Source organism: Scatophagus argus, chromosome 2, assembly GCF_020382885.2.
Source record: "Scatophagus argus isolate fScaArg1 chromosome 2, fScaArg1.pri, whole genome shotgun sequence".
NCBI classification, from domain to species: domain Eukaryota; kingdom Metazoa; phylum Chordata; class Actinopteri; family Scatophagidae; genus Scatophagus; species Scatophagus argus.
Genome location: NC_058494.1, coordinates 1,835,194 through 1,863,149, shown reverse-complemented (window position 1 = coordinate 1,863,149; position 27,956 = coordinate 1,835,194). Strand labels below are relative to the sequence as shown.

Genomic DNA, 27,956 nt, shown 5'->3' with positions numbered 1-27,956 from the left:
TGCCTAGGTGCTTGATTTTATACACCTGTGACCATGGAAGTGATTGGAACACCTGAATTCTATTTTATTTTATTTGGATGGGTGATTGAATACTTCGGCAATATAGTGTATGTTAAACATCTGTCTGTCTGTCTGTCCCATTCTTTTGAATGCAATATCTTAGGAAAGCCTTGAGGGAATTTCTTCAAATTTGGCACAAATATCCGCTTGAACTTAAGGATGAATTCTTGAGAATTTTGTGCTCAAATGTCAAGGTCACTGTGACCTCACAAAATTCATTTGTATCCAGTGGTAGTCGGCAGTCGCCCTCCTGGTGCACCAGGGTGATGCACATGGTGCTCTATGTTTAGAAAAAAATGTGGCAAAAGTGCCCCCTTTGGTGCTTCTGTGATAGATACATGATGATAAAGTGTGCTTCCAGTGAACAAAACATGATGAAGTGCAATCTAAGGTGCTCTTTCAATAGACAAAATGTGATGAAATGCCATAAAGGCTACTCTACATCCTAGAAAATGAGTTGGCCCCCATGTGCATCTTAATGGTTAACAGTTGCTCTGTATAAGATGCAGTAGTTATAACATCTGAGTCACAAAGTAGAACTATTTTAATCTTAACCAGGGTTTGTAACTGTGTCATCGTAAATGTAACATGACTTTGTATTCTTCATGATGTTTGGCAAAAATACTTTTCTGTGCATTATTCAACACCATAACTCAGGAACAAAAGGGGAGATTGTGACCATGTTTCACAGTTTTGGTTGTCCACCTCAAAACCATGACGACTGTATTGATCTTCTGAGCTGCTGGGTGATTTGTGTGAAGCATCCATGTTTTGGAATTTGTGGCTTCTATGCAACATTCATATTTGAAGAATTGCAGCCCACCACAGTCTCATTGATTAGAATTATATTGAGCTTCAGGTGACTGGTGTTCCACCATGTGATAAGGCTCTTCACATTTAAGCTCTTCAGTTACTACTTACATGAGTTTGGGCAGACATGGATGTAAAATGCAACTTGGTGGAGGCATACAACTATGAGGGCCTTATTCTAGTTCTAAAGTACCTAAGTTAAGACTGCCACCCTGTTTCAATGTGTTCTGCTACTGACAGAAGGGAGCACTGGGGAGAGAATTCATTTCATTCACAAAGGGTCTGTGTTAGCCCATTGCAGAATCAGAATCAGAATTCCTTTATTTATCCCTGAAGGGAAATTCTTGTTCTTACAGACATTGCACATGCAGTATTCCCGACCAAGAAAGGTGAAAAGTGAGGAGTATAAAAATAGGATAAACATAAAGACAGAGAGTTATTGGAACATAATTGGAATAGCAATAATGCACATACATGTCCAAGACTAATTTTAATTTGTATGTTTCACTTTATGTAGTGTTTCTCCATAGAAAATGTGAAAAAAAGAATGTACTGTTCACTTTAAGTGAATGTTTTAAAATATCAGTTCAGATAATTGTGTTTGTTTCCAAGGGGCAGTTGCAGAAAATGCTATTATGAATAACTCAAGTGTTTCACAAATACAATTATCTGGCGTATTATTGTTTTTGACACATCGACTCCAGATTGGAAGCGGGAGATAAGCCCGTCATCCCGCCTCCGGCGTCGTCCGATTGGTTTGAAGTGTCGTCAAACACTCAACGCCCAACGCTGATTGGTTTACATGTTAATCTGTTGCGCGACAGCAGACGCACTACTCGCTGATTGATCGAGAGCTCGGTGACTGAGAGGCGGGAAGTAGCTTCCGGTGGGTCGGAATTTTTATGAAGTTCTACAACCTGATTTGTTGACTAGTTACGTCAGTCTGATTCCCGGGACTCTCTTTGGTTCATTTGTAGTCCCGTTCCAATCTGCATTTGCAAACGCTTCTAATCACGTTCATTACAGGGCAATAGCGTCAAGGTAGGCACAATTAGCCACATTAATACAGGAAGCTTGGTGATTTTTATTTAAAATACAAGCCTAAAACTGATCGTTTTGGAAAAATGCAACCTTTGGTTGTACACTAATTAGGGGTTTTTCCAAAATACAGCAAAACAATCGTTGACATGAAATACACAGATATATAACACTACATATGGGCTGCCTCATTTCCTAAGACAAAGCCTTTACTTTGAAAGGTAGCGAAATTTTCAAGTTGTGATTATCGACTTAACTTCACTGGATGCTGAAGCCTGTAGACTGAATAAACCGATCCCGCAGACGCTCCTGAAGCCAGGATAATGAGTAATAATGCCAGTTTGTCTGGATAGAGTAGTCTGGAACCATAGTTAGCGAAACAATTGCCTTAATAAGCCTTAATTTTTAATGGATAACATTTTTACTTCTGGGGATTCAGATACTGTCTCAGTGGAAGTATTGTCCTGATGATTTTTTTACTCATGAGCGACTGTCACATATAAGCTGGATAGCCTGCTATAAAAAAAAAAAAGCATTTTTATTTTCGCTGTATTTTTCGCTGATTTCTTTCATTATTGTGAGCAGTTCAGCCCAAAACGCATGGTGTTGTGATACATTCCGTCTTGCTGAAACAGGAGGGATAACGTTAGTGGACAGACTAACAGCTCTGGTAAGCAACCTGTTCATCTCTGGAGGATTAACCTTACAATGCTAGCTGCCTAGCTAGCTGGTCACCGATAGATACATCCATGTAATGCTAGCTCACTAGGTTAGCTATTTACTAGCTTGTGCCCCGATGGTTTTAGACTTCACCTGTTTTTTACTTGTCTTTTGACAGTTTACTTTTTAGTGTATAACCAGATAATTATGCAGCCATATCATTGCTGGCAAACCTTATCAGTCGTGAGCAACATGTCTCTGAGTATTTTCCGTTATGTCATCCATATAACCCAGGATTTAGGCGAGGCTATTCGTAACAGCGAGAAAGTATGCTATTTAACGCTATCTATATTTTACGTCAAACCTTGAGTGGATGACCGAAACATCATATTTCTTGCTGTTTTGTAGACAACCGATTCGTTAGCATTTTTTGCTTTTCTGGCTCCTATACTGAATGCAGGGGTGGCCGCTGAATTTTGTATTTTGCAGATGCAGAAATTGGCACCAGTGATTTTGAACAACCTGACAACCTGACGTGGGCCTGTAATCAATAAGAATAGACTGTTGGGATAAATTCACCACGGGCGATGTATCATGAAGCACTAACTTACAACTTCTTGAATCATTCCATGCTTGTTTGCCATAGTGGGGAAAAGAGATCATGGGGATAACACCCAAATGATTTCTAACCGTCAGATTGTTGTTTGAATCGGTGAAAATTCATTAGATGTACACAGAATTTACTAGTGCCTCCTAATCGTAAAAGGCCAAAATGTGTTTCTGGCTGTTAGTAGGAAAGAGAACGTTAAAGTGAAGGTTTTCTGAATGGGACTGGGAGTGATGATCATCACTTTCTCGGGCCCAGGACTTTTCTGAGAGCCATCCTTCCTTGTGATAGCACTTCATGTCTCTTGGGCCTGTTTGTCTCTGTAGGTTCCACTTTGTGTGGTTGCTTGGCTATACAGTACATTTGATTCCCCAGCCAGCTAATGCTGTAACAGTGTGTAATTTTTTTATTGTAGGTGCCGAGAAACAATTTCAAGAAGCAGACGATCTTTAAAGTGTGGAAAGTGCTGACTGGAAATCAGATCATTTCCAATCAGTGTGGTCCACATATGTTAACAAGGACTAATAATAATAATATGTATGTTTTTTGCACCTTCAAGCCAAAATATCAACATCAACCTTTAAGCCATGCTACATGTATCATCAGCCTTCCCATACGCAGTTATAAACACTACATAGATTTGGACTGAATTTCTTTTTTAGTTTTATAACTAACCCCTGTAAGTTGGCAAAATAGATGTTGAAGAGTATGAATTTTTTTTTGTACTTCTTGCTGATTCTGCCTTGTCTGCTCTCTCGTCCTCCCTCCATAGTGATGGATAATGCTCATACTAAGACGGTGGAGGAGGTCTTGGGCTTCTTCAGTGTGAACGAGTCTACTGGTCTGAGCTGTGAGCAGCTGAAGAAGAACAGGGAGAGATGGGGACCCAATGGTACAATGGAAATCTTTTTCTTTTTGTTTTTTTCTTCAAAACAAAATGGCTCCTGAAGTTTATGATCAAATGACTACAATTACTGCTATTACTGCTCCTAACAAAAATGATAACTGTCATTAAAATTAAAAAGAGATGCATCCTTACTAAATATTCTAAGAATTATACCAGAATTAATTCAGGTTCTGCTTTCAGGTTAAATGCATACTGTATTTCTGCATTATGTTCCACTGTTAGCAAGCACAATATCAGTCTAGTTGTTTTAGTAATTTCTAAAAGTGCCTTTGGTGATGATGATGTAATTGCGTTTCTTTTTCTGCTTCCTCTCAATCCAACCTTTATATCTTTTTACTTTCAGAATTGCCAGCTGAAGAAGGTGAGCCATATCTCTTTTATCATATATCCTACACTGTTTCTCTTGTCTTTCTCCTTTATATCATCATTATCTCATCGTGTTTCTTTCTTTCTTTCTTTTGTCTGCTGCTCATCGTGCTCGTTGGTGTCCCCATGGTGTGCAGGGAAGTCACTTTGGGAGCTGGTTCTAGAACAGTTTGAGGATCTGTTGGTTCGAATCTTGCTGCTGGCTGCATGCATCTCTTTTGTAAGGAAATACTACTGTGTGCACAACTACGACACGTACACGCTCACATGTACAAGTAATCACAATCATATGTGATTGTATTGACTGTGTAATTGTGTGAACATTACTTGAATGTTTTTATGTATAGACACAGAGCCATGCTGAACACAAATGTTCACCTCAGTCTTCTGTTTGATAGACCCTGGCTTGGTTTGAAGAAGGGGAGGGGACAATCACAGCCTTTGTCGAGCCTTTCGTCATCCTTCTCATCCTTATTGCCAATGCAATCGTAGGAGTATGGCAGGTAAACAGTATGTGCATTGTTTTTGTGGACTGTGATCATATCAAGGCATTTTTTAAAAAACATTTAATCCTAATTAGTGTTTAAATTGTTGTTTAAACACTGCAAACAGCTTCTGCAGTGGTCCTCCCAAATATATATTTTATGTGTTACAACTGTAATGTTGTGCTAAATCTGAAATCTATAGAATATCTGTTCACAGTTCAGTGTGAGATTTCATTCAGTGAGAGCACTCTCACCACAGCAGGCATACCACATAATCAGCTTGTATCGCACTTTAATTAATTTCACTGATCAGTTGATTAATTGGTCTCTGTGTTTACGCTGTTCTGTTCACCATGACAGATAGCAGGGGTGTGTAGTGTGTTACTGCAAAGGAGAAAATGTTAGAGCTTTTATTCAAATTTCTCCATGCTTTAAACTTGTTAGATAAAACACAAACAGCCTAAGGTGACCTGTGTGAATCTCACGATTAGTTTACAGTTCTTAATAGGGATGCACCATGTTTATCAGACTGTCCCAATTGGCCCAAATAACAAGAGATTTATAGTATGAGCAACCGATTGATAATGAATTTAAAACTGACAATTAGAGGCAATAGTACAAAGCAATTTGCTTCTTTCTTCTTCTTTTTTTTACCTTTAAAGTTGTTTTACTATCTGCCAGTATACACATGAAGAAGAAGCGCAATACACTGTTGTCTTGCTTATGACATCAAACTGCTGTACTTGTGTTGAGCCACGCAGTGTAGACTGGAGAGAACATATTGTAGCTAGTGTGGGTGTTGTGGACATGTTCCACCAGAGATCAGAGAGCAAGTAAAAGGCTAACAGTGTTAAAACACCTTTGCTCATTACATCTTTGAATTTTTTAGCCTCAGCTGGGCATGAATTTCAGGTTATAAACTTCTTATTAAAATTTCCAAAATGTGAAATTAGCAATTATCTTATCAATACCGGCCATGAGAAGCATGTTATTATTGGTTTTCGGTATCAGCTGAATAAAAAACATATTGCGCATCCCTAATTCCTGGTGCCACGATTCAATACAGACTTGATTCAAAACCATTTCTTGATTTAATAAATTAACAGTTTCTTACTTGGTGACTGTTGATCCAGTCTTGGGGTGAAGGTGCATGAAGTTTTTCACAAGGCAATTCATTTTTTTGATTTGTGTAATTTTGCAGATCTAATTACTTATTATTATTTTATATTTATTATATATTATTCATATAAAAATCAAGTTTTTTGGAAAGCTAAGGGAGGCTCTGACAATTTACACACATTTCTTTTACAACGTAGATGACAAGTGTATAGTCAGCATGAGCCATGGAGCTACAGTGGCCACATTTATGGGAAATATACCAGAATTTTCCTTGAACTATTACTTATGTTGTTATTTTATGGCTGGTCTGAACCTTTTCAGGGCTTTGTTGTCCTTTGTGATCAACAGAGCCCTGCACAGTCATGCTAGCCAGTTTCTCACAGGATGATGTACTGATTCTGGCTTCATTTGATCTGACTGACACTGATTTGTCAACTGCAGTCTGCATGGTATTCAAAGTGAGTGATGATGACTTAACAGAAAGTTAATCCTGGAACAGGGAAATGTCACGGGGAGGCTGTGCGAGTGTGAACTGCCACAATAATGCGGCAACAATGACTGTTCTCTATGCCAGCTTTGTCGCGACATGATTTTGGACAACATGCTGACATTCTAGAAGCAAAACGAGAGTGATTAGGAACACAACAGCATCTGGGTCTCATGTAACGTTGTACTTACATGTAAAGCAGCACTTTCTAGCTAGTAGCCTAACATAGAAATAGCTATCCTTTAGTGTCCCTGTTGTATGGCGGTTGTTCTCATCTTCTGCTCCGTGGGTAAGGTGTTCCTGGACCTCATTGTCTCCACAATCTGAGCTTGTTGCTAACTGCTGCTAGCTGCTTTTTAAATCCCCCCATTTGAGGGTCACACACATCACACATCCACCCATGTTCTGCACTAACATCTCACTTTTTTACCCAAAATATTGAGTAGGTACTCTAACTTCCACTGCTGCATCAGAAGCAGACAATGACCCCCCACCCATTACGCCTTTGCACCTTTCATACAGAATAGCAATGCGAATAGCGAGTCCCATCTTGTAAAGGCTGCTTTAGAGTGGCTTTTGTCTTCACATGAGAGCAGCCATACTGACACTGACTTTTCCGACAGCGATCGTAACTTCCACATTAATAACTAAAAGAAACTCATAGAAACTTCCCATGTTGCTTTGCCCCACAGGAGCGTAATGCAGAGAATGCCATTGAGGCTCTGAAGGAGTATGAGCCAGAGATGGGTAAGGTGTACCGGCAGGACAAGAAGAGCATTCAGAGAGTCAGAGCCCGAGACATTGTTCCAGGAGACATTGTTGAAGTTGCTGGTAAGTGAACAAGTTGCAGTGTCTTTGTCATACATATTAAAATTAGTGGTTGATAGCAAAATTCTTGCATTTCACTACTTCCAACATTGATTTTTTGCCCCTGTCGCAACTTGTTTGAAACATGTTGCATCAAATTCAGAATAAGCATATATTTCATAAGGGCCATTAAGTAAATAGCTGCCATGTTTTATGCCCTCTACTGTTACTCCAGAAAATAATCATTCATCTGCTTTTGCGTGGTGTTGACATGAAAAGTGACTGCACAGTCGCTGTCTCTGTTCGTCTTTTCTCTCCTTATAAACGTATCAATTGGAAGATTGTTCGACCCTGTCCATCCAAATGATGAGAATGAGAATGTCTGACACAACCTGGTGTCGAGCATGAAGGAGTTTCTTACATGATTCTTGAGAAACATAAAAAGATGAACATCAGTCGGCAAGCATGAGTTTAAACAAATATATCAAACCCAGAGCCATCTGGAGAGAGGATCAGGGTTGAAAATCTACCGAATGAGGTGCCATTTGATTTAATGTTTGGATAATCCTGTGCCGTAACTTAATGTTACAGAGCTGCCTTCAGTGAACAATGTTAAATGCCTATACTTTGTAACACCCTGGGAAGCTGCTGTAACTTGGGGTATCTGGCTAGTTTTGCCCTGAATTTTTGAGTTTTATTGTTAGTAATATAAGTGTAAAGGTTTCATTCACTGTTGTGTCTGGATTAGAAACTCTTTAGGGCTTGATTTCAATGGCAGGACTTTGATTCAGCATCTTCCACAAATATATATATATATATATCTATATATAATATATCATGTAATCAAAATTCTTAATTAGTCCACTTCTCCACCATCTTGTTCAAATGTGCCAGATGTAAGGGCAGAATATTTGTACATCATAACATTCAGCTTCAGTCTTGTGGGAAGGTAACGCTTGTGTATTGTTGCTCTTAGTTCCTCAGAAATCCTGCAGAAATAAGAGCTTCTGTACAGCCTGCAAAATGGCAGACCTTCTAGTTCGATTGAGGAGCAAAGAAAAACGAAATAAGAGACAGCTATCGGGTAGATTTGGTTTATCAAAGACGCTGTCAAAGCAGCAACACAGTGTGTTAAAGTAATCACAAAGGAAATGTTATAGACACATTGTGTTTAACTATGAATCTTTAAATGTCACAACTTACAATAATAGATATTAACAAGTTTGTCATATTTCACATATGGCGCAATGTTAAACACCTGGCAGCTGTGTACTTTGAAGTGACTGTTGTTGACACAACATCGTAGTGATTTGATCCATCGCGCTGCAGTGATCTACATCAGCACAGCGTGTTTTCACTGCACGGTTGCTTAAATATTGTTGAAATAACGCATCTTTGTTTAGTCATTCCTGGTGAATATCTTAATCTGCACGCCTGCCGCTACGTCTCTGCCCCTTATCGTCATGGAAACCAAGTGAGAAACACACAAAGCCTTCATGGAAAATATTTGACTGGAGTGCATCCCATAGCTCCAATTTCAAAGGGTTTCTTTTTTTTTAATATACATTCACAAAAGCTAAAATGTATGACAAGAATCGGAGGGTCCGAAGCAATTATTATATCTGTTTTAAACAGTATGTTCATATTTAGATGACATTTAATTTGATGGGCCTACGTGGAAAGATTTTCATAATCTTTTGAGTGACACCAATTATCAGTCAAGTGTTTTAGATTACATTTAAAATCCAAGGTGCTTATGACTGACAGCATTTGTAGTCAGTGGTCTGATTTTCCTGCGAGGCTGTAAAAGTTTTAGAGCCACTGATTTGTCACCAATGTGACTGATCACATCAGAGGTATTGGGCAATCTAAGAAGGTGATGGGACAGATGGTAGCAGATGGGGCTTCCCATCCTATTCCTCTTGGTCTTCTGGCTTTTTAAAATTTTAAAGCGGCACTGTGACTTTATCGAGAAAAATGCTGAATTGATTGTTGAGTCTCCCTCAACAATCAACAGTCTTTCTCCAGAGTGGCTTTAAAAGCTGAAATGATTCATGGGAAAACTGTTTTGTATTGGAGGTCAGCTCACAGATAAAATCAGTCAAGCTGGGCTGCATGTAGTAACAGCCTGCACACACACTCATACAAGATCTTGACCCAGCAGGAGAACTGTTGAATCCTCTAGATACCCAGCGCTATTTCTGGCTACTCGGAGGAAGGAAATCGGGTTAGGAGTATGTGTTTTTCTTAGTTGTGTGTTAGAGATCCAGTGCCCTTCTGTCTGTAGTAAAAACTTACAGAGCATGGGAACTCACTGACATCAATCAGAGCTGGAACAAAAGGACAGAGCTAGAGGTTGTGTTGTGACTCAATGTGACTCACTGTTGTTGCTATATTTTGGGCATAATAGAGTGACAAATATGACTATTTGAATACAGCTGCACTTTTTTTGGAATGACGCTGCCAGTAGCCGAAATGAAATACCTGATATTAATGTGATTTTTGTGCAACAGTGTGTTCTTGTCAAGCTTTACCAGTTATGACGTGCTGAAGAAATCTGGTTCCCAGCCTCTGAATCACTGTCCATATCTGATTTTCTCAGCTGTTCAGTTGGTCTGGTATTAAGGATGGTGACAAACAGCTCAAGTTTGTGGGTGACAAAAACACAGCTTAGTGCAGCTTGTGCAGTGCCGTTCTTAGAACTTCTGGGGGTACTGGAAGCGGTATTTTTGAAAGGTGGACTTTGAGGTGGCCTGTTTCCAGTACGCCCAGTTCAGACCAAAGATTTGAAGAAACAATTTTAGAACTTTGCAGGGAAAAGTTGCTGTGGCATATACTCGCCCTTGTCGGCTCGACTCAAGCCAGCAACTTAGACTGTCAGACAGACAATGGCTAGTTTTAGAAGGTAAGACATTTCACCTGTTTAAGCAGCCACTTAGCTTGTAGTGAAGTCAGCTAATCAATTCAGTTATAAACCGTCAGCCCATTTTTATATGTTTTTGCCATTTACATCAATACTTATAATAGCCACTGGAGCAAGTAATTCACTGTCACTTGGGTACCGACTTTGGTACTGTTCAATTATGAACCTGTTGGTTCTATACTCACACACTGTTTTACCATGTTGGTAAGGAATTTCAGATGCAGTCCATTGCTGGCTTTGTGTAGAGTTGTTGGTTAGGGAAAATGTTCAGCTAACATTATCCATTACAGTGAATAAAACAGTTATCTCCAATAACAACGTATCCACCTTTCTGATAATTACATGAAGATGTCTATGTTGTTTCAGTGTTTCATCATTCAGGCTTTGCCCTGAGCACCTTTGTATTTCACATCCCAGATATTGCAGCAAGTGTTTTTTGAACTGAGTTTTGAGTTGTGATTTCATAGATGTCATTATCAGCCTTTCTTACTTACAGTTAATATACGGTAATGAAAAAAGTATGTCAGTCCAGCAATATCTTATTTCTCTTTCTGCTCTCTGGCTTTCTCTCAGTCAGTCACATATGTAAACACTTGTAAACAGTTTATCAATGGCTGTGCTCTTCCAAAAGTAAAGAATGCTAATAATTTGCATAAAGCAGACATGTTTACTAATGCCATGAACACGTGATTTCCTGGTAAATCTCTGGGGAAGCAAGTGAACCATTTCATTGAATGACTGTTTTTGAGACTTAATAGACTCTTTATATGACTTGATACATTTGAGCCAGATTTTGGCTGGTACCTTAGTTAACATCTCATTCAGAGAGACTGGTTACATGCTCACCCAAACAGAAAGGAAATATATGAACATATATCCAAATGTATGCAGAATATATGTTGCATGTATGCCATATTTAGGGTCATATATGTGCATGTATGTGTATATATAGGAAATATATGTGTCATATATGACTCATATATATCTACATATATGCCACAGTCAGGTGCATATATGCCATACATAATGCTTAGATCTCACTTTATTTGCAAATGATGTCATGTGCATATATGTTCAAACAAAATGTATTTATGATTGCACTTATTTTAGTCCAATGCAGATTGAGATTTGCTGAAGAAAATTCAATGTATAAGACAATAGCTGTTGATTGTTTTATTGCATGCAGCAATTTGTAAAGTGGCCTCACACTCTGTCATCTATCATCAACTCGATCCATAATGCGGCGACGGGTGAACTACCAACTCATTAAGTCGAACTGAGACTCTCGGCTTAGAAGGCTACAGGGCTCGAAAGTGTGATGTAGCGAACTGGGAAAACCGCAATGCATTGTATTCTGTTGTTTTGTTTAAACAAGTTAAAACATGGTGCAAACGTGCCGTGTCGTTAACTGCCACAATCGTTCACATGATCACTTCGGTAAATAAAAAGATGGGTTGAGATTTTTCTCATTTCCAACGTGGAAGCAATGCCAAGGACCTCGGCTGAACCTGGTATCTCCAGGCAACTGGCCAGTGTTTACGTTCAGAAAAGTTTTTCCTCCCGCTGGAACTTTGCTACATCTCGGCCTAACAAAATGAGTTCATTACAGTAAGTGGACTTTAGAATATTTTGTCCAACCTAAGATCATAGTGTTGTCATATATTCCCACCAGTGTATGATAAAGAACATTTTAAGAATATGCCCATATGGTTGACAAAACAGAAGTATGTTGTTCAGTGTTCATTCTAGACCTATATTAACATATGGACCTATATATGTTTTTTATCTATGCTACTTATATTTTCCAACATATATGCACATATTTGAAATTGCCCCCCCACATATATGTCTTTCAACTATGTGTACATATATATCCATATATGCACACATATATTTACATATATACGTATGCTATCTCCGGTGCACATGGGATTCAGTGACTCTTTTCACGACGCGCTGATAGCTGATAGCTGATAGACACGCTGAAAGTTCTGTGGCACCATGCACATGCTGCCAGATGTGCAAGTCGTTTCCATTTTCTACACAGAGTAAAACGCCAAGGTCGCTAAATCTATTCAAAAAAAGATTTTCCCCTGAGCAGCTGGATGTCAGGACTGACATCGACACACTGTTGTGTATGTCTCACTATCCGGCGCCTGACAGCAGGCCTTGGAGTGCTTCTGACCGCTGTATGTCCTTGGGGATGAGCAGCCAACACTCAGTTGTGTGTTTACAAACAACAACCAAAGTGTTCTGCATATGAAGCCTGTAAAGTGGTTCTTTTCTGTTGACAAAGCAACTGATGCTTGACAGGAATGTTAAGAAATGTATTAAAATCAGCAGTCTGTGACAAATATGATGATGTTGATGCATTCAGAATTGCATTAAAAAATTATCAAGGTTAGCAGGTTAGCAGAAGAACTCACTGAGGTCAGTGAGAGTGTGTTGCCCGTGAGAGGTGTGTGTGTGTGTGTGTGAGAGAGTGAGTGAGATATGAATGATTGAACAATACTTGCCACTTGATACTTTGTCACTGTTCTTGGCTGACATTTTAAGTGAGGGAAGCAAAGTTTCTATATGACGTTGAATACAAACAGCACATTGGTCCAAGTCTCAACTAAATGAAAAGTGAAATTAAGATAATGCTTTTGTCTTTGTTCCAGTTGGTGACAAGGTCCCAGCTGATATCAGGCTGACATCCATTCGTTCCACCACTCTGAGGGTGGACCAGTCCATTCTGACGGGGGAGTCCGTGTCAGTGCTGAAACACACAGACCCTGTACCAGATCCCCGAGCTGTCAACCAGGACAAGAAGAACATGCTCTTCTCTGTGAGTCTGTCTGTGGCTTTGTGCATGTTGTGGAGTTCTATACTCTACTATACTATACTATACTATACTCTATTATTTTATTATTGTCAATATCAGTGTACAGTGACATCTTCCTTCATCACTACGAACACACACACTGTAGTTTATTTTGATTCACTCCCACACATACTGTCCTACTGCCCCAAATGCTTACTTGAGCACCAAATGATTAATCTGAGAATAGTCCCCCAACAAATGTACTATTTCTTCCAGTCTAGGTAATGTTTGATAGTAAGCTTAGTCGCCAGCTGTATTAGGACATTAAATTTTAAAAAGTGAACTTATACAGTACTTGTTAGGGCTATTTTTCAGAGTACGCTCATACGATACACATCATAAAACAGGGGTTATGATTCTATTTACTGTGATAAATTGCAACACTGTATTGTTATATATTTTCTCTTCAGCCTGTTTTCTTTGTGTTTACACTAGTGATATGTGTTTCCTCCACCGTTTCTGTCCTGTTGAAGATACATAGCCAGGCTTTCTTTGTGTGAGCTAGCATAACAAAGCCTAAAACCCCAAAGTATCACGACTGTGGTTATCAACTTTCTGTGTTTACTCAGGCATTGTGCTTCAGGCAAATGGCTCTGTGTGTCTGGAAACCCATGGAAGCCATTTGCCTCTTGTTCTTTTGCACAAAATGGACCAAACAAAGTGAAATTAATTTTTATTGATTTAATATCATTTATGATAAATACCAATAGACTAATACCTTTTCCTACAGCCTTTTGGCTTCAGTACCAGTCATGTAAAATGTGTACCTGCAGGATTTTAGAAAAAGTTTCTGTCTTTCTTTGAGATGCCATGTAAAATTTTAAATGTTAATATTACCTTAAGCAAATGGAGGAAAATGATTGGCAGTTGAATGCATGCAACCACAAGGCGATGCATACAGTTTGCACTGCCCAGCTGAAATTAGATGACTTTGTTTGGTGATGTTACCAAGAGAAACCAGAAAGTTATATATAAAGTTATATATAATGTATTCCTTTCAATCTATATCACTCATAGAATATCATCAGGAATAAAATTAATGATCTAGTCAGGTTAAAAGAGAGCCTACTTTATGATATTGAAAACCCCAGCTTTAAGCTCCACATACCTCACTAACCCATTGAACTCGCTTCGTAGTAAACCCTGCTGGTACCAAATGTGACCCAAGCCAACTCGAGCCATACAATGCAATGGAAATTAGGTAAAAGAGAAAAAAAGGGTACAGTGGCATAGAACATTTATCAGCGCAGAGATACATATCTGTTCTCCTCAAGGCACTTAGAGATCCTCTAAAATAACAAGATGTATGTAGGTGGATAAAACACAAGAGAACACAATGGAAGTAACTGGAAAAAGGCTTCGTGCACTACTAAAAATGTGTTCAGTATACCTACCACTTTTTAATTTTTTTTTTTATATTCAAAAATTTTTCAGTGACCATTTTAAGATTTGTTGTGTGGGGAATATGATATTACAACATGAAAATAAAAGAATGGATTAAAGTGAAATATAATGTAAATATTAAAGGGTGCTCTAAATGACAAAAATATGACATTACAAAAAGAAACCATGTGATAATATTACGGTGTATACAGATGAGACATGACCAGGCTGTGTGAGAGGGAAGCTGTTATTTGATGGGACAAAGCAGCCATAGATGAAGGGTGTGTGTGTGTGTGTGTGTGTGTGTGTGTCTGTGTGTTGTATTATCTCTGTCAAACCTCAAAGGCTGCTGAATCACCAGGTCGCCTGTGGTCAAAGAACGACAAACGTTTATGTTTTATTTAGCACCATGACTCTGACGGGCTGCAGACCTTAGTACCGCTGGACTGAGTGTGATTTCTCACACTGATGTGAAGTCACTGACTTTAGAATCTGCTGTTGAAGGAAATCAGTACAATTAGCTCTTAGATTTCACCTTGACTGCTTTGTGTGAGAACAAATACAACCAGTTTGACAGTAAACCAGGAAAGTTATGCTTGTCATGACCTTTGCCCAGGGTACCAACATTGCAGCGGGACGAGCCATTGGGGTTGTCGTGGCGACGGGGGTGCAGACCGAGATTGGGAAAATCAGAGATGAGATGGCCTCCACTGACCCTGAAAGAACCCCACTACAACAGAAATTAGACCAGTTTGGAGAACAGCTATCTAAGGCAAGAACCAGTGTGTGTTTGGGCATAGTTTAGTGGTTGAGTCACTTTGGACTCCAACTTTCAATTTGTTATTGTTTTTAATAAAATTGGTCTTATAATCCATAGAAACAATATACCTTCTTTATTACATTTGTCTTGTTGTAACTTGCAGGTCATCAGTGTGATCTGCGTGGCAGTGTGGGCAATCAATGTTGGACACTTCAATGACCCGGTCCATGGAGGCAGCTGGCTGAGAGGAGCTGTTTACTACTTCAAGATTGCTGTCGCACTGGCTGTAGCTGCCATACCAGAAGGTCAACCATCTTACCTATGAGAAGAATCACTGCTCACAGATGTGTATTTCCTGTGGTTTCACAGCAAGAGATACAATTTTGTTAGACCATGGCGGTTTATTGACTATTTAAGGGTATATTGATATAGTTTGTAAAAAGCAAAAATGATGGTTCAGTTATTTTGTGAAGGTTCAGATTTAAAGATCAGGAGAGCAGCAGAAGAAGCAGCACAACTGGTTATTTTACTACACAGCAGAGGAAGACCCGTAGTGGTGCTCTGTTTTAATCAGTTTGTTATTGCTGTGGGAAAAACTGAAGAAACAGGCCAGTTTTTATTTATTTTAGATAATCTTTTTTTATTTGATGTTGATATATTTTGCAGCTGAGTATTTCCAAACAGAGAAGGAAACCCTGTCTTTGAGTTTTATTTTGATCAAAGTCTGTTGCACTTGCCATTGAGTTACAACTGAACATTTCGCCCACTTTGTACAAGAAAATACTGAGATATATATCCTGTATCACCATTCAGCCTAAACATACCAATATATGATTTTTGCTTCGTATTGCCCATCCCTAGTTTTTAGACAATAATTAAGGTGTGTCATTTTTAAGACTCTGGCTAAGGCAACACTCCACTCACTGTAAATAAGTTTAGCTTATGTGATTATATATATATATATATATAGATATATATATATATATACATATTTTTATTATTATTATTAAACAGAAACATCACCAGCAGCCATATAGTCAAAAACCTTAACCAAGGCACAGTTAATGTGGTAACAGTGTAGCAATGTAAACCACTGACTGTAAAACAAAGATGAATGGCATAAGAGCTCCCCAAAAGTGAAGCGAAAACATCTCGATTACCCCTTGGTGAGGGGCTCCAGTGTCGGTCATAAACAATGTTAGCAAAGGCTACGTGGGCCAAACTAAAAATTCAGTGCAGTGTTTACTCTGGCTGCAAATGACTTTACTAAGGCAAGAGTGACATCATTGTTGTACAGTGGGAAGAAGAGGAGGTGTGTGTATATATATATATATATGTGTGTGTGTGTCCATATATGTATGTATGTATGTGTATATCTATAGATGGATAGATAGACACTTATATAAATGGATTGTCTATCTGTTTTCACAAATAATACTGAGATAACCCTATCTCCATACATCACCATTGTCTGCCTGTTGTGTTTTCCACCAGGCCTCCCAGCAGTCATCACTACATGCCTGGCACTGGGCACCAGGAGGATGGCCAGAAAGAACGCCATTGTCCGCAGCCTGCCATCAGTGGAGACCCTGGGATGTACCTCTGTTATCTGCTCTGATAAGACAGGAACACTGACCACCAACCAGATGTCAGTCTGCAGGGTAAGATGTAACATCAAACATGCAGGGAACATTTAAAACACCAATTTTAGTGTCTTAAAAATGAAATGAAAAAGCACATCATGTTTCCGAATTAACCACTAATGGCTTGTCACGCTAACATTAGATTAACAAAGATCTCACTGATATTCTAACAAACAGATAAAGTCTAAAGGCTAGTTTGTATAACACTCAGGCAGATCACTTTAGGCCCGATAGTATTTTTATTTTCTGAGCACCAGAGTCTCTCTTCTGCTGTTTCTAATGAGGAAAGAGTATATGCACATCATTGTGCTGCACACAGCATCTTCTTTAAGAACATTACAACTTATTTTGTGCAGCCATTCCCAGCATCTTGAGTCGAAAATGTCTGAACTTTTCATAAAGGCACTGAGGTTGCCATTGTCACTCATTTTTAGACAATATTTGAAGGAGTGACACTTGTCACCTATTACTGTGGTAACCACGAAAATGCAGAACAAGCTTGTTCTGGCCACACCTAACTACCATAGTAGAGACAGAAATGTCCATGTATGGGAGCACATTGGCCAGACATTGAATGTTGCTTGTGAATGTTGTGTTTTTGTCAGTTTACGAGGTTGTGAACTTGTTGTTCTGTGTGGTCAGCCCTAAAACTCACTTAAAGTGTATTTTTCTCACAGCACAAATGATGAATGATTCTTAGTGCTTTTCTGCCACACAATGCTGTAACAAGTAATGTAATGTAAATGCAATATATTTTCTAATAGTAGCTGTGGCCTTCCTTCAACTGGGAAAATCAGACCTTTGGTTTGAAACAAGTCTTTGTTCCCAAAGTTTACTATATTCTAGCAAGAAGCTTTCCTATATGATAGTAAGGCTTCTTACCAATTTATGCAGAAGTATATTCCTCCATGTTGTCTTAATAAACTATTTCAGTGTAATATTCATTTCTACAGCAGTAATTCCATTAGCCCAACAACAGTCATGTCACACACACCAACCTGGTGCTCTGGGTTGCTACACACAAATGCAATAAATATTTTGCTTCCAGTTTTTTTCATCACTATTAATTTACCGTCATTGAATATCAGAACTTCTCGTAGCATGTTTGTTTGACAACACCAAATGAAAAATCAGCAAAGTAGAAGTAATTGGAAATAATGAGTGAATTGGACAGCAGTTCTGTTAACAAGGTGGTGAATATGACATGACTCAGTTGTGTTGTTGGAGTCAGTGCTATGGAAATGTCTATTATTCACCATCCACTCTTTATTTGCTAGCCATGGCTGTTATTTGAGAACAGACTTTTATGTCAGCATGTCCACTATAAGAAAAATCTATATTGGCAAAAAAAGTCTTGAGTGCATCAATGGTGAAAACTACACACAATTTCTCAGTGGAATCACCTGGATGCTGGCTGTGGGGTTCATTTGGTAGAACAGCCTGTTGGAATGTTGGAACCTAACCTCTGACGTGATCTTCTAACCATAACTAATCAACTACTGTGTCTGTGTGCATGTGCTGTGTTCAGATGTTTGTTGTAGACAGTGTGTCGGGGGAGCGCTGCAGACTGAGTGAGTTCACAGTCACTGGATCTACTTACGCCCCTGAAGGGGAAGTGTGAGTGTCTTTAATACTAAACAGTTCATGGATGATGGATGGATATGGGAGAGCCCATTATTCATCTCTCCTTCCTTTTTTTCATAATTTGTACACGTTCCCTCCACCTTTTTCCTGTTTTTCACCTTTATTCCTCTTTTCTCTGTCATGGCTTGTACTTCTGTCTGTTCAGTTATAAGGATGGCTCGGTGGTGAAGTGCAGTCAGTATGAGGGGCTGGTGGAGATGGCTTCCATCTGTGCTCTGTGCAATGACTCATCACTGGACTACAATGAGGTAAGACATGCAAACATGGCTGCAGCAACCGCTCAGGCCATCACAGATAACCGTATATGGAATACGGTTCTGGCCATGATGTGATTTAGCCAAGCAGGACACGAATCAACGTCAAACATTGCATTCCTTGACCAATACTGACGAGTCACAATCCTCTGACATCAGTTGAACAAAATCTTTAACTGCGTGTCATTAATATTTAAACTTTTACAGTCTAGTGCCTACGTAGAGCTGGAGCTACAGTGGGGCAAGTGAATGAGCTTGCTAGCTAGACCGTGGTATTTGACTTAATCAACATTTTTGTGCCAGGAAACTTATCTCCAAAGAAATATCAAAAGAAAGAAGCACAGGAGCTGCACACTGATCATCTCAGAGGGCTATGAGGCTGATTGATTGCGACACTGACTCAAGAACTTGTCCTTCTTGGCTAAATCACATTGTGCCCAGTGCTGAATGTGTGTTATAACAAATACAGTCTTATACGGGCTCTATACAGTGTACACTAACCTCTGTTCTTTCTTTGTGTGTGTGTGTGTGCGTTCCAGGCAAAGGGTGTGTATGAGAAGGTCGGGGAGGCAACGGAGACTGCCCTCTGCTGTCTGGTTGAGAAAATGAATGTGTTTGACACTGACCTAAGAGGACTGAGCCCTGCTGAGAGAGCTACAGCATGCTGCTCCGTAAGTGTGTGTGCATGTGTGTGTGTGTGAGAGAGAGAGAGAGAGGAAGTGAGACATGTCTGTAAATGTCTGCAAAACTGGAGTGCTGAGTGCTACAAATGGCTCACAAATCATTCCCTCTGACCTCTACATCCATTATGTGTGACTTGCTGAAACCTTCCCCTGCTTTCTCTTCTGTAGTATGTCCCATTACCTTTGAGAGCATTAAGCCGTTGTAATGAGTGTTGACCCATGGAAATTTGTTTTGCTCTCTGTGTTTTGTTGGTAGCGGTTTCAGTGCAACTGCAGTGAATATTTTGTTTCATTCTTCTGTTTGTATTTCTGTACATTCTGCACTGCACTAAAGATTTCTTTTTATTGGTTGTTTTCAGGTGATTAAGCAGCTGATGAGGAAGGAGCTAACGCTTGAGTTTTCCAGAGACAGGAAGTCCATGTCTGTCTTCTGTTCATCCAATAAACTAACCAGGTCTGCTTCTGGAGCCAAGATGTTCATCAAGGTGAGTTGCACACCACTCACTGTGATACATGGAGCTATCCGGTGGCTGTGAGGAGACATGTCATGTCTTTAACTTTCCTCTGGTGTCTCATCTTTCCCCCCGTCTTTCCTCAGGGAGCTCCAGAGAGTGTGTTGGAGCGTTGTAATTATGTCCGGATCAGTGGTTCTGCTCGCGTGCCTTTGAGCCCGGCAGTTCGAGAGCAACTCCTGTCCACTGTACGGGACTGGGGATCAGGCCGAGACACCCTCCGTTGCCTCGCCATGGCAACCAGGGACACGCCCCCTGACATTCACTGCCTCAACCTTGAAAACTCAGCTGCCTTTGCTAATTATGAGGTGATGATGATGACAGTGATAATGGCGATGAAAAAAAAGTGCTCGTAGTCTGGACAGTGTGCTATGGCAGTGGCTCTTCCACAAAATTCTGACAAAACACTGTGTCTTTATCAATTTTAAAAGTATGAAATAAAGTTGCTCGGATGTTTCTGTAATATGGAATACTTTGTCAAATCCTTCTGCGTCTGCTTAATCCAAATTGGAACCTCTCCTCCTGTCAGTCGTTACCAGTGGCTCTAGAAAAAAGAACAACAAACTGTTGCTGATGCCTGTTGAAGAAAGTGGAGAAGCTAAACTAGACCTGTACACCTCCTCTCCGTCTCTTCCCTTTTTCCAGTCGGACCTGACCTTTGTGGGCTGTGTGGGCATGTTGGACCCGCCCAGGAAGGAAGTGCTTGGAGCAGTTCGAATGTGTCGGCAGGCTGGCATCAGAGTCATCATGATCACAGGCAAGCTTGCACACACACACTCACGCTTACATCTAAATATATGCTATATGTGTGCAGTAGCACACCTTTATAAAGGTCTGGCAGTCTGGGCGAGTATTTGAATCTGATTGGCTGCAGGGTGTGATTTACTTCCTAATAATGGATAGCTACTAATTAGCTACAGTGAAACTGTTTATTCTAAATTATTACTGTGGCTGCAGAGCCCATGACATTGGAAATAAATGACAAGGACAACTATCTGAATATGAACACTGAGTGTAGTTCTCATCCTCACCACAGGATGGCGACTTTAACACACACTACAAGCAGCCTACCCTGCCTCTCTGAACTTAATTATACAATATTATATTGTATAAATCTGTTTATAGAAATACTGTTTAGTCTGTATAAACAGACTTGCAATCACTGTGCTGCTCTAAAGGATTTTGGTCCTGTGTCCTCCAGCAGCTTAGCCAGCACCAAATTGACACACAATTAGATTAATTAGCATCAATCCAACAATACACCACTGTTTTTATTGTTCTGTCCAGGTGACAACAAAGGGACAGCCCTGTCTATTTGTCGGAGGGTGGGCATCATCACAGAGCAGGAAGAGGAGCAGGAGGGCGCAGGGGTCAGCGGGGGTCTTACAGGACGTGAGTTTGATGAACTGCCCCCACACCTGCAGCGTCAGGCCTGCAGGACAGCAAAGTGCTTCGCTCGGGTGGAGCCCGCACACAAGAGTCGTATAGTGGAGTATCTGCAGAGCCTGAGTGACATCACCGCCATGGTTAGAGTACCGACTCATACTTAAAGCACTATTAAAGGCATGCTGAGTATGTCGGCGCTCCAATCCTTCTTGCTCTTGTGGTTACAGACGGGTGATGGGGTGAACGACGCACCAGCGCTGAAGAAGGCGGAGATCGGCATTGCCATGGGCAGTGGCACCGCTGTGGCCAAGTCAGCCTCTGAGATGATCCTGGCTGATGACAACTTCTCCACCATTGTGGCTGCAGTGGAAGAGGGCAGAGCCATTTATAACAACATGAAACAATTCATCAGATACTTGATATCATCCAACATAGGAGAGGTGGTCTGGTGAGTAAAAGAGCTATAAAAGAGATATATAAGTCAAAAAGCCTGAGGAAAGCCAAGTGATGTACAGACTTTATAGAATGACTGTCTGCAATTGACAGAAACATTTAGTTGGATGGATAATTAGCAGCTCTCTTTCAACGTTCCTCCTCAGTATCTTCCTGACGGCCGCACTGGGCATGCCTGAAGCACTGATCCCAGTCCAGCTGCTATGGGTCAACCTGGTTACTGACGGTTTCCCTGCAACAGCTCTAGGCTTCAACCCTCCAGACCTGGACATCATGTCCCGCCCTCCTCGCTCCCCCAAAGAGCCTCTGATCTCCAGCTGGTTGTTCTGTCGCTACCTCATCATTGGATGTGAGTCATGAGCCCTGGACAGAATGACATCATCAAATTATGATGATTACCTGCACAAAGGATTCATTTTTTATCAAGAGTGTCCTGCTACAAAAACTTGCTGGTTACAAAGTAAAATGCTCCTCAACGCCCTTCTCTGCAGGTTATGTGGGAGCAGCCACAGTCGGAGCTGCTGCCTGGTGGTTTATGGCAGCCCACGATGGACCAAAACTTTCCTTCTATCAACTGGTAAACACACATCTCCCCATCACTGCGCCTCTTTCATGTTCTGTTAAGCTCTGTGTCCTTACATAGACTGTAGTTTAGTCAATACACTGTTACAGTAACACAAACTGGGTTAAAACCTTCATGTAAACATGAGTACGCCTTGTCTAAAAATTCTAAAATAACAATAATAATAACAATAATACAAATCACTGCATAACATGAGCTAATTTGTTAATTCCAACATGTTTTGGACTTTCTGCTCTGACAATTCTTTACCTGTAGGTAACTGAGACAGTTAAGTTATTTACTCGATTGTGTTGTCCACAGTCTCACTACCTGCAGTGCAGCGAAGGCCATATTGAGTTTGCAGGAGTGCAGTGTTCAGTCTTTGAGTCTCCTTATCCCATGACTATGGCCCTGTCTGTCCTGGTTACCATAGAGATGTGCAATGCCTTGAACAGGTAAGGACAAAACGAACACTGACTGACTTAACTACGTATCCTACAGTCCTGTGCTGTATGAAAACACCCGTGTGATTCTCATTGTCCATGGTTCATCACAGTATAATTGTGTGATGTAGGTTGAAGGCTGATAGAGACAGATAAGAGAGAAATTTTTCTAAACTCTAATATGACAGAATAGAGAGTTTAAAAAGTGAAAATATTTTTTTTCCTGTGCTCTCCAGTCTATCAGAGAACCAGTCCTTGCTGAAGATGCCCCCCTGGTCAAACCCCTGGCTGGTGGGGGCCATTTGTCTGTCCATGGCTCTACACTTCCTCATTCTCTATGTGGACCCACTGCCGGTAAGCGTGCATGTACTGTATGTTAGAGTTGGGTCCATGTGTTCTGGTGTACAGGCTTAAACTGGTTTGATTTTATGCAAAGCAAGTGAACTGGCATTTGTAACTGTGAGGTGTTCCTCCAAATTAAAAAGCAGCCTGTGCCAACAACACTAATCCTTGTTACTAAGATAGTAACAAGCAGTATGGAACACAGTATGATGGCAGCTTGTGAAACAGTGACTGTTAGACTTATTATTATTTATTGTTTTGGTGCTAAACTTTAGAAGATGAAATGTCAAGTTGAATGGCTGAAATAAAAACAGTTTGTTACTCATGGGCTCTCATGTTCCCGCTGGGAAATGTTTGAGGCCTGTGCGACACCCAGTGGTAAAATTCGGTATTACGATTCTGGTCATTTTTACATCAGGTGTCTGTGGCTCAGTAGGCAAAGCAGTCATCCCCTAATCGAAAGATCAGCGGTTCAGTCTCAGGCCCCTGCAGTTTACAGGTTGAAGTGCCCTTGGGCAAGACACTGAACCCCATCGGTGTGTGAGTGTTTGTTTGAATGGTTATTGCTCCTGATGAGCAGGTGGCACTTTGCATGGTATCCTCTGCCTGAAGGAGTGCATGAATGTTTGTGTGAACAGGCGAATGCTGGTTGGTGTAAAGCACTTTGAGTGGTCAGTCAGACTAGAAGAGTGCTATGTGAACACAGTTCATTTAACATTTACCAGCTCAACCCTGTATGTCTGAAAGGTCCCTTACAGATTCACTGATACAATTGTTACCTATAAAAGAAGTCAGTGATTTAATATTCGTGTCATCTTTTTACACATCTTGCCCCACTTATTTATTTTTTAACACTGCTAATTTACATTTGTCCAGCACTGACACCGTGGTGTCACATCTGTTATCACATATTTTATCCTCTTAAATATCCACTGTTCCCTCGGTCTGCAGGTGATATTCCAGATACGCCCTCTGTCGTGGCCTCAGTGGGTGGTGGTGTTGAAGATGTCCATTCCTGTCATCTTGATGGACGAGGCTCTCAAATTCCTCGCCCGCAACTACATCGAGCCAGGAAGCCAGATCCAGGTCAGAGGACATGGCTGTCATTGCTTCTGCTAAAGTTCAGCAGAGGAATTTGTATTTGTTTTGTGTGTCTAACCTTTGCTTTGTTGTTCAAAAAGTCACTGGAAGAGGAAGAGGAGCTGCAGAGGACGAGGGCCAGCACAGGATTGGTCAGTGCCGTGGTGACAAGACTGTGTCAGTCAGTGAGGGGTGTGTCCTGGTCATTTGTCCTGATCTCTGCGCCACTGGTAATCTGGATCTTCAGCCTAGACTCTGACATCACCAATATCTTCTGGGAATGATAAAGAAGGACTGTGAGAAGAGAGAGAAAAGCTAAAGGCTGGTACAATAACATGCAGGTGGCTGGGAAATTAAATGTGGAATGTGTAAGGGTAAGAGAGAGAAAGTTGATAAAAACTGTACAGAGATACGAGAATGTAAAACAGTGAAATATTTAGCCAACAGACAATCAGAAAACAATAAGAAGGAAAGTGCAAGGCAGTTTTAGATCAGCTCTTCCTCAGTAATAAAAGGTGCTTTGTGTAGAGTTAGATATGATTGCATTTCATTTGAAACCTATATCTTAGACTGTACTTATATGAGCTTTGCTTTGTATTGGCTCAAGGGATGACAGCATTTGTCAGTTTGTCGCTCCTGCTCTATGACAAAACACCTTTAAAGCTGTACACTAATAACACAACATGCTCACTTCCTGCCAAGTCGGACACAGCGACACACTGTACGTTACAGTGGTTCCCAACTAATTTGTCTTGTCATGTTTGGTTTCCAAAGCGTGACAGTCCCTCTCTGATTGTTTGATTTGACTTTCGTAGAGACCAGGACTTGGTGGTACTAGCTAAGCTAAAACATTGCATAAGTGCTTAAGTAAATAGTCACTAACTTTTAACCACAAATTTACTAAATCAGGTTTCACTAATCAAACTTGGAAATGTCACAGCTAATTAAGACTTTAGTGCAGTGTAAAATCTGTTGCTAGGAACATCTGTTCAATCAACAGGAAGTCACTGCAACATCACAAGCTGAAAATTCATTTTGGAGTGCAGACAATAAGTTTTAAATGTAGAAAAGACATTGCTTTGTTCATTTATGAACATATGTGTGAGAAACATAACTTAAAATTTTGTCAGTTTACATCAGCTGTTTTTGTCAAGTGTAGAGCCAGAGAGAGTCAAGCTAACTTTTTGTCATTTAGTAACCAACCTCTACAAAAGAACTACTTTACATGGTGCAGTTTGTTTTAATTAAGTGATGCATGAGTCTCCACTTGAAGACAGCTTAGGTCATGATTAGGCTAACAGTGAATTTTGGAAGAGCTGGTGCGAGTGGTTCCCGAAGAGGTGAAAGTAACCAGTACTTCAAAATAAAAAGACCCTTGAAAAGATTAGAGGAAAGAAAACTGATTTGTGTAGCAGAAACTTTTTTTGTTTGTTTTTGCATCTTGTGCTTTTTTTCCCCTTACTGGTTTGAAACCACTGATGTAGATGTTCAAGTTGTTCAAGTTCAGATGAATGAAACTAATACAGACACACGGGACCTTTTAGATGAACATTTCTGTTTGAAAACATGAGTGGATTAGATAGAAGAAACATTAACAAAAGAAACGTAAACATCCACACTGTAATTCACCAGTAGTAACATGTGGTCTTTAACAGGTGATGAGGTCAGGTCAGAAATACATGTACAGCAGAACTGCAGCAGTCTTTATGCTGTAATGCAAAGTATTTAGCGACATTATTGTTGGAACTGTAAACAAGCATTCAACGTGTGATGGAAGACTGTTACCAGACCATTACAGAACAGTCTGCTAACACTGCACACGATCATCGCATGTTGCACACTAACATGTTTCAGATTAGAAGATCAGTCCGTACTGTGACTACTCCATTTCTGCAGAAAGCCATTTCCTGCAGTGGGACGTATGTACAGCTGCTGTCTGCAGGTTATAATGTGTAATACTGCGTCACAGTTAATCATACAATATCAGTCACTCCTGAAAGAGCTGCATTTCATTATCCCTCATTATCTTTTCTGTTCATTGTTCCTGACACTGAAAACCTCTGGCTGGCTTTTGTCCGTCCTCGAGTCATCCTGTAGCTGAACTTAAGCCTTCACATAACAATGAATGAGTCGGGTCTGTTCACATATATGCTGATTAAATTATTTATATTCATGGTTAAACTTAGAAGTTGTGGTGAGTGCAACATGTATGTAAGCTGAATGGATTAATATAGTTCTTATTGTTCTGGCTGTAAATATACAGTATGTGGTTATTACTCTGCAACACTGTTATTTTAGTTGCTTTTTTTCTGTTCTTTCTTTTCTCCCATTGCCTGTTTACTGCAGAATCTGCCTCTGTGTTAGTGTACTGGAATGGGAATGTGTGCTGACCAGTGTAGCAGAGCTGTAATACAGACTCCTAATGATCTCTTAAAACCGGTCAGGTGTGAGTGTCATTTCAGTGTGATTTTTTTTGTGTTTCCGTGATCTGTCTGCCATGTTCTCCAGTGATGTCATTGTGACATCACACTTTGTTTGCCATTGAAGTTTTTTTTTTGTTTGTTTCTGTTTTTTAATGTTGTTGTTTTTTTTATTGTTCATTTGTCCACACTGACACACGCTGACTGAGTATTAGGGCCAGTGTCAGGAAAAAAAATGAGATTTTGAGAATAAAATTAAAGTCGTAATTTTACAAGAAAAAGAGATGCAGTCGTAATTGTCATTATGAGCGTCAAAACACAGTGTGTACTACAGCTGCTTGTTAAAGCTTTATGTTTGGTCTCTTTCCTCTGGGTGGTAAACAGCTGGACCAGTGATGGCTTTTGTTTAAAATATTGCAATTTTATTTTCAAAATGCTCATTTTTTTATTTATTTATTTTTAGTTTAGTTTACTTGTTTTGTTTGTTTGTTTTTTTTCCTCAAAAGTGGTCCTAACAGTAGGTTGTAGGCTCTTTATTTAATAACATAAACCAGTTTCTTCAAAATAGAAAAAAATTCAACTTTCTGAAATCAATCAATCGATGTTAGAAGAACTCACCTGTTGGGCAAAGAGGGAGTTTTTGCTCTATTTTGTGTTTTTTAACTTTTTGTATTGGTTTTAGTCAGTGCTCCTTGTTAATTCCAAAACACACACAACGTGTTCTTGCTTCTTTGCTGCCCACAGTTCTGCCTCTTTTTGTTTGTTGGTTTCTTTGTTTTCTGTTTATGCTCAGTGTTCTGTCCAAAATGATTCTTAGGAGATGGCTTGAAATTGTTGGAGGACATTTGTTGTTGTTATGTAATATTTGTGTTTTGATACCATTAAGGCACGAGAAACATATGTAGATGCATTTAGTAGTATTTCTTTTGTATTTTTGTTATTTATTATTATTATTATATCTTCTCTATTAAGCCATGACATCCAAGCCAGGCTCCTCTGATGAATCCCTAATTACCAAATTGTACCATCAGTTAGTTCTTTATTATTATTATTATCATTATTATTATTGTTACTGACTCACACCCATGACTTTAGGAGATAAAGGAGTAGAAATGGGCTCTATTTCACACCACACTTTCACAATAAGTGAAAAGATGTTCCTGACTGACTCGTCTGCTCAAATAAAGGTTGAATTGAAAAATCTGTCTTCCTGTCTGTTCCCTCAACAAATATTTAAAATGAAGTTAAACAAGAGA

General features: G+C 39.9%; 1 protein-coding gene across 5 annotated transcripts; it reads left to right on the top strand.

Moving 5' to 3' along the window:
• The first annotated feature begins 29 nt into the window (after positions 1-29).
• Positions 30-27,901, top strand: si:dkey-28b4.8 (sarcoplasmic/endoplasmic reticulum calcium ATPase 2). Of its 5 annotated transcripts, none has more exons than XM_046400073.1 (25): positions 30-1,911; positions 2,494-2,578; positions 3,948-4,067; positions 4,426-4,443; positions 4,586-4,668; positions 4,847-4,951; positions 7,232-7,370; positions 12,933-13,099; positions 15,135-15,290; positions 15,442-15,583; positions 16,773-16,939; positions 18,450-18,538; positions 18,711-18,813; positions 19,359-19,490; positions 19,862-19,987; positions 20,101-20,322; positions 20,660-20,771; positions 21,302-21,540; positions 21,628-21,848; positions 22,000-22,202; positions 22,345-22,430; positions 22,737-22,870; positions 23,095-23,212; positions 24,152-24,286; positions 24,382-27,901. In XM_046400073.1, exons 3-25 carry the CDS (start codon positions 3,950-3,952, stop codon positions 24,562-24,564), a joined length of 3,198 nt encoding a protein of 1,065 aa, XP_046256029.1. In that variant the 5' UTR covers positions 30-1,911; positions 2,494-2,578; positions 3,948-3,949; the 3' UTR covers positions 24,565-27,901. The 5 variants fall into 5 exon arrangements, with proteins under 5 accessions (XP_046256029.1, XP_046256057.1, XP_046256035.1 ...); XM_046400079.1 differs by lacking the exon at positions 30-1,911 and adding an exon at positions 1,939-2,235; XM_046400101.1 differs by lacking the exon at positions 2,494-2,578.
• Positions 27,902-27,956: the final 55 nt, after the last annotated feature.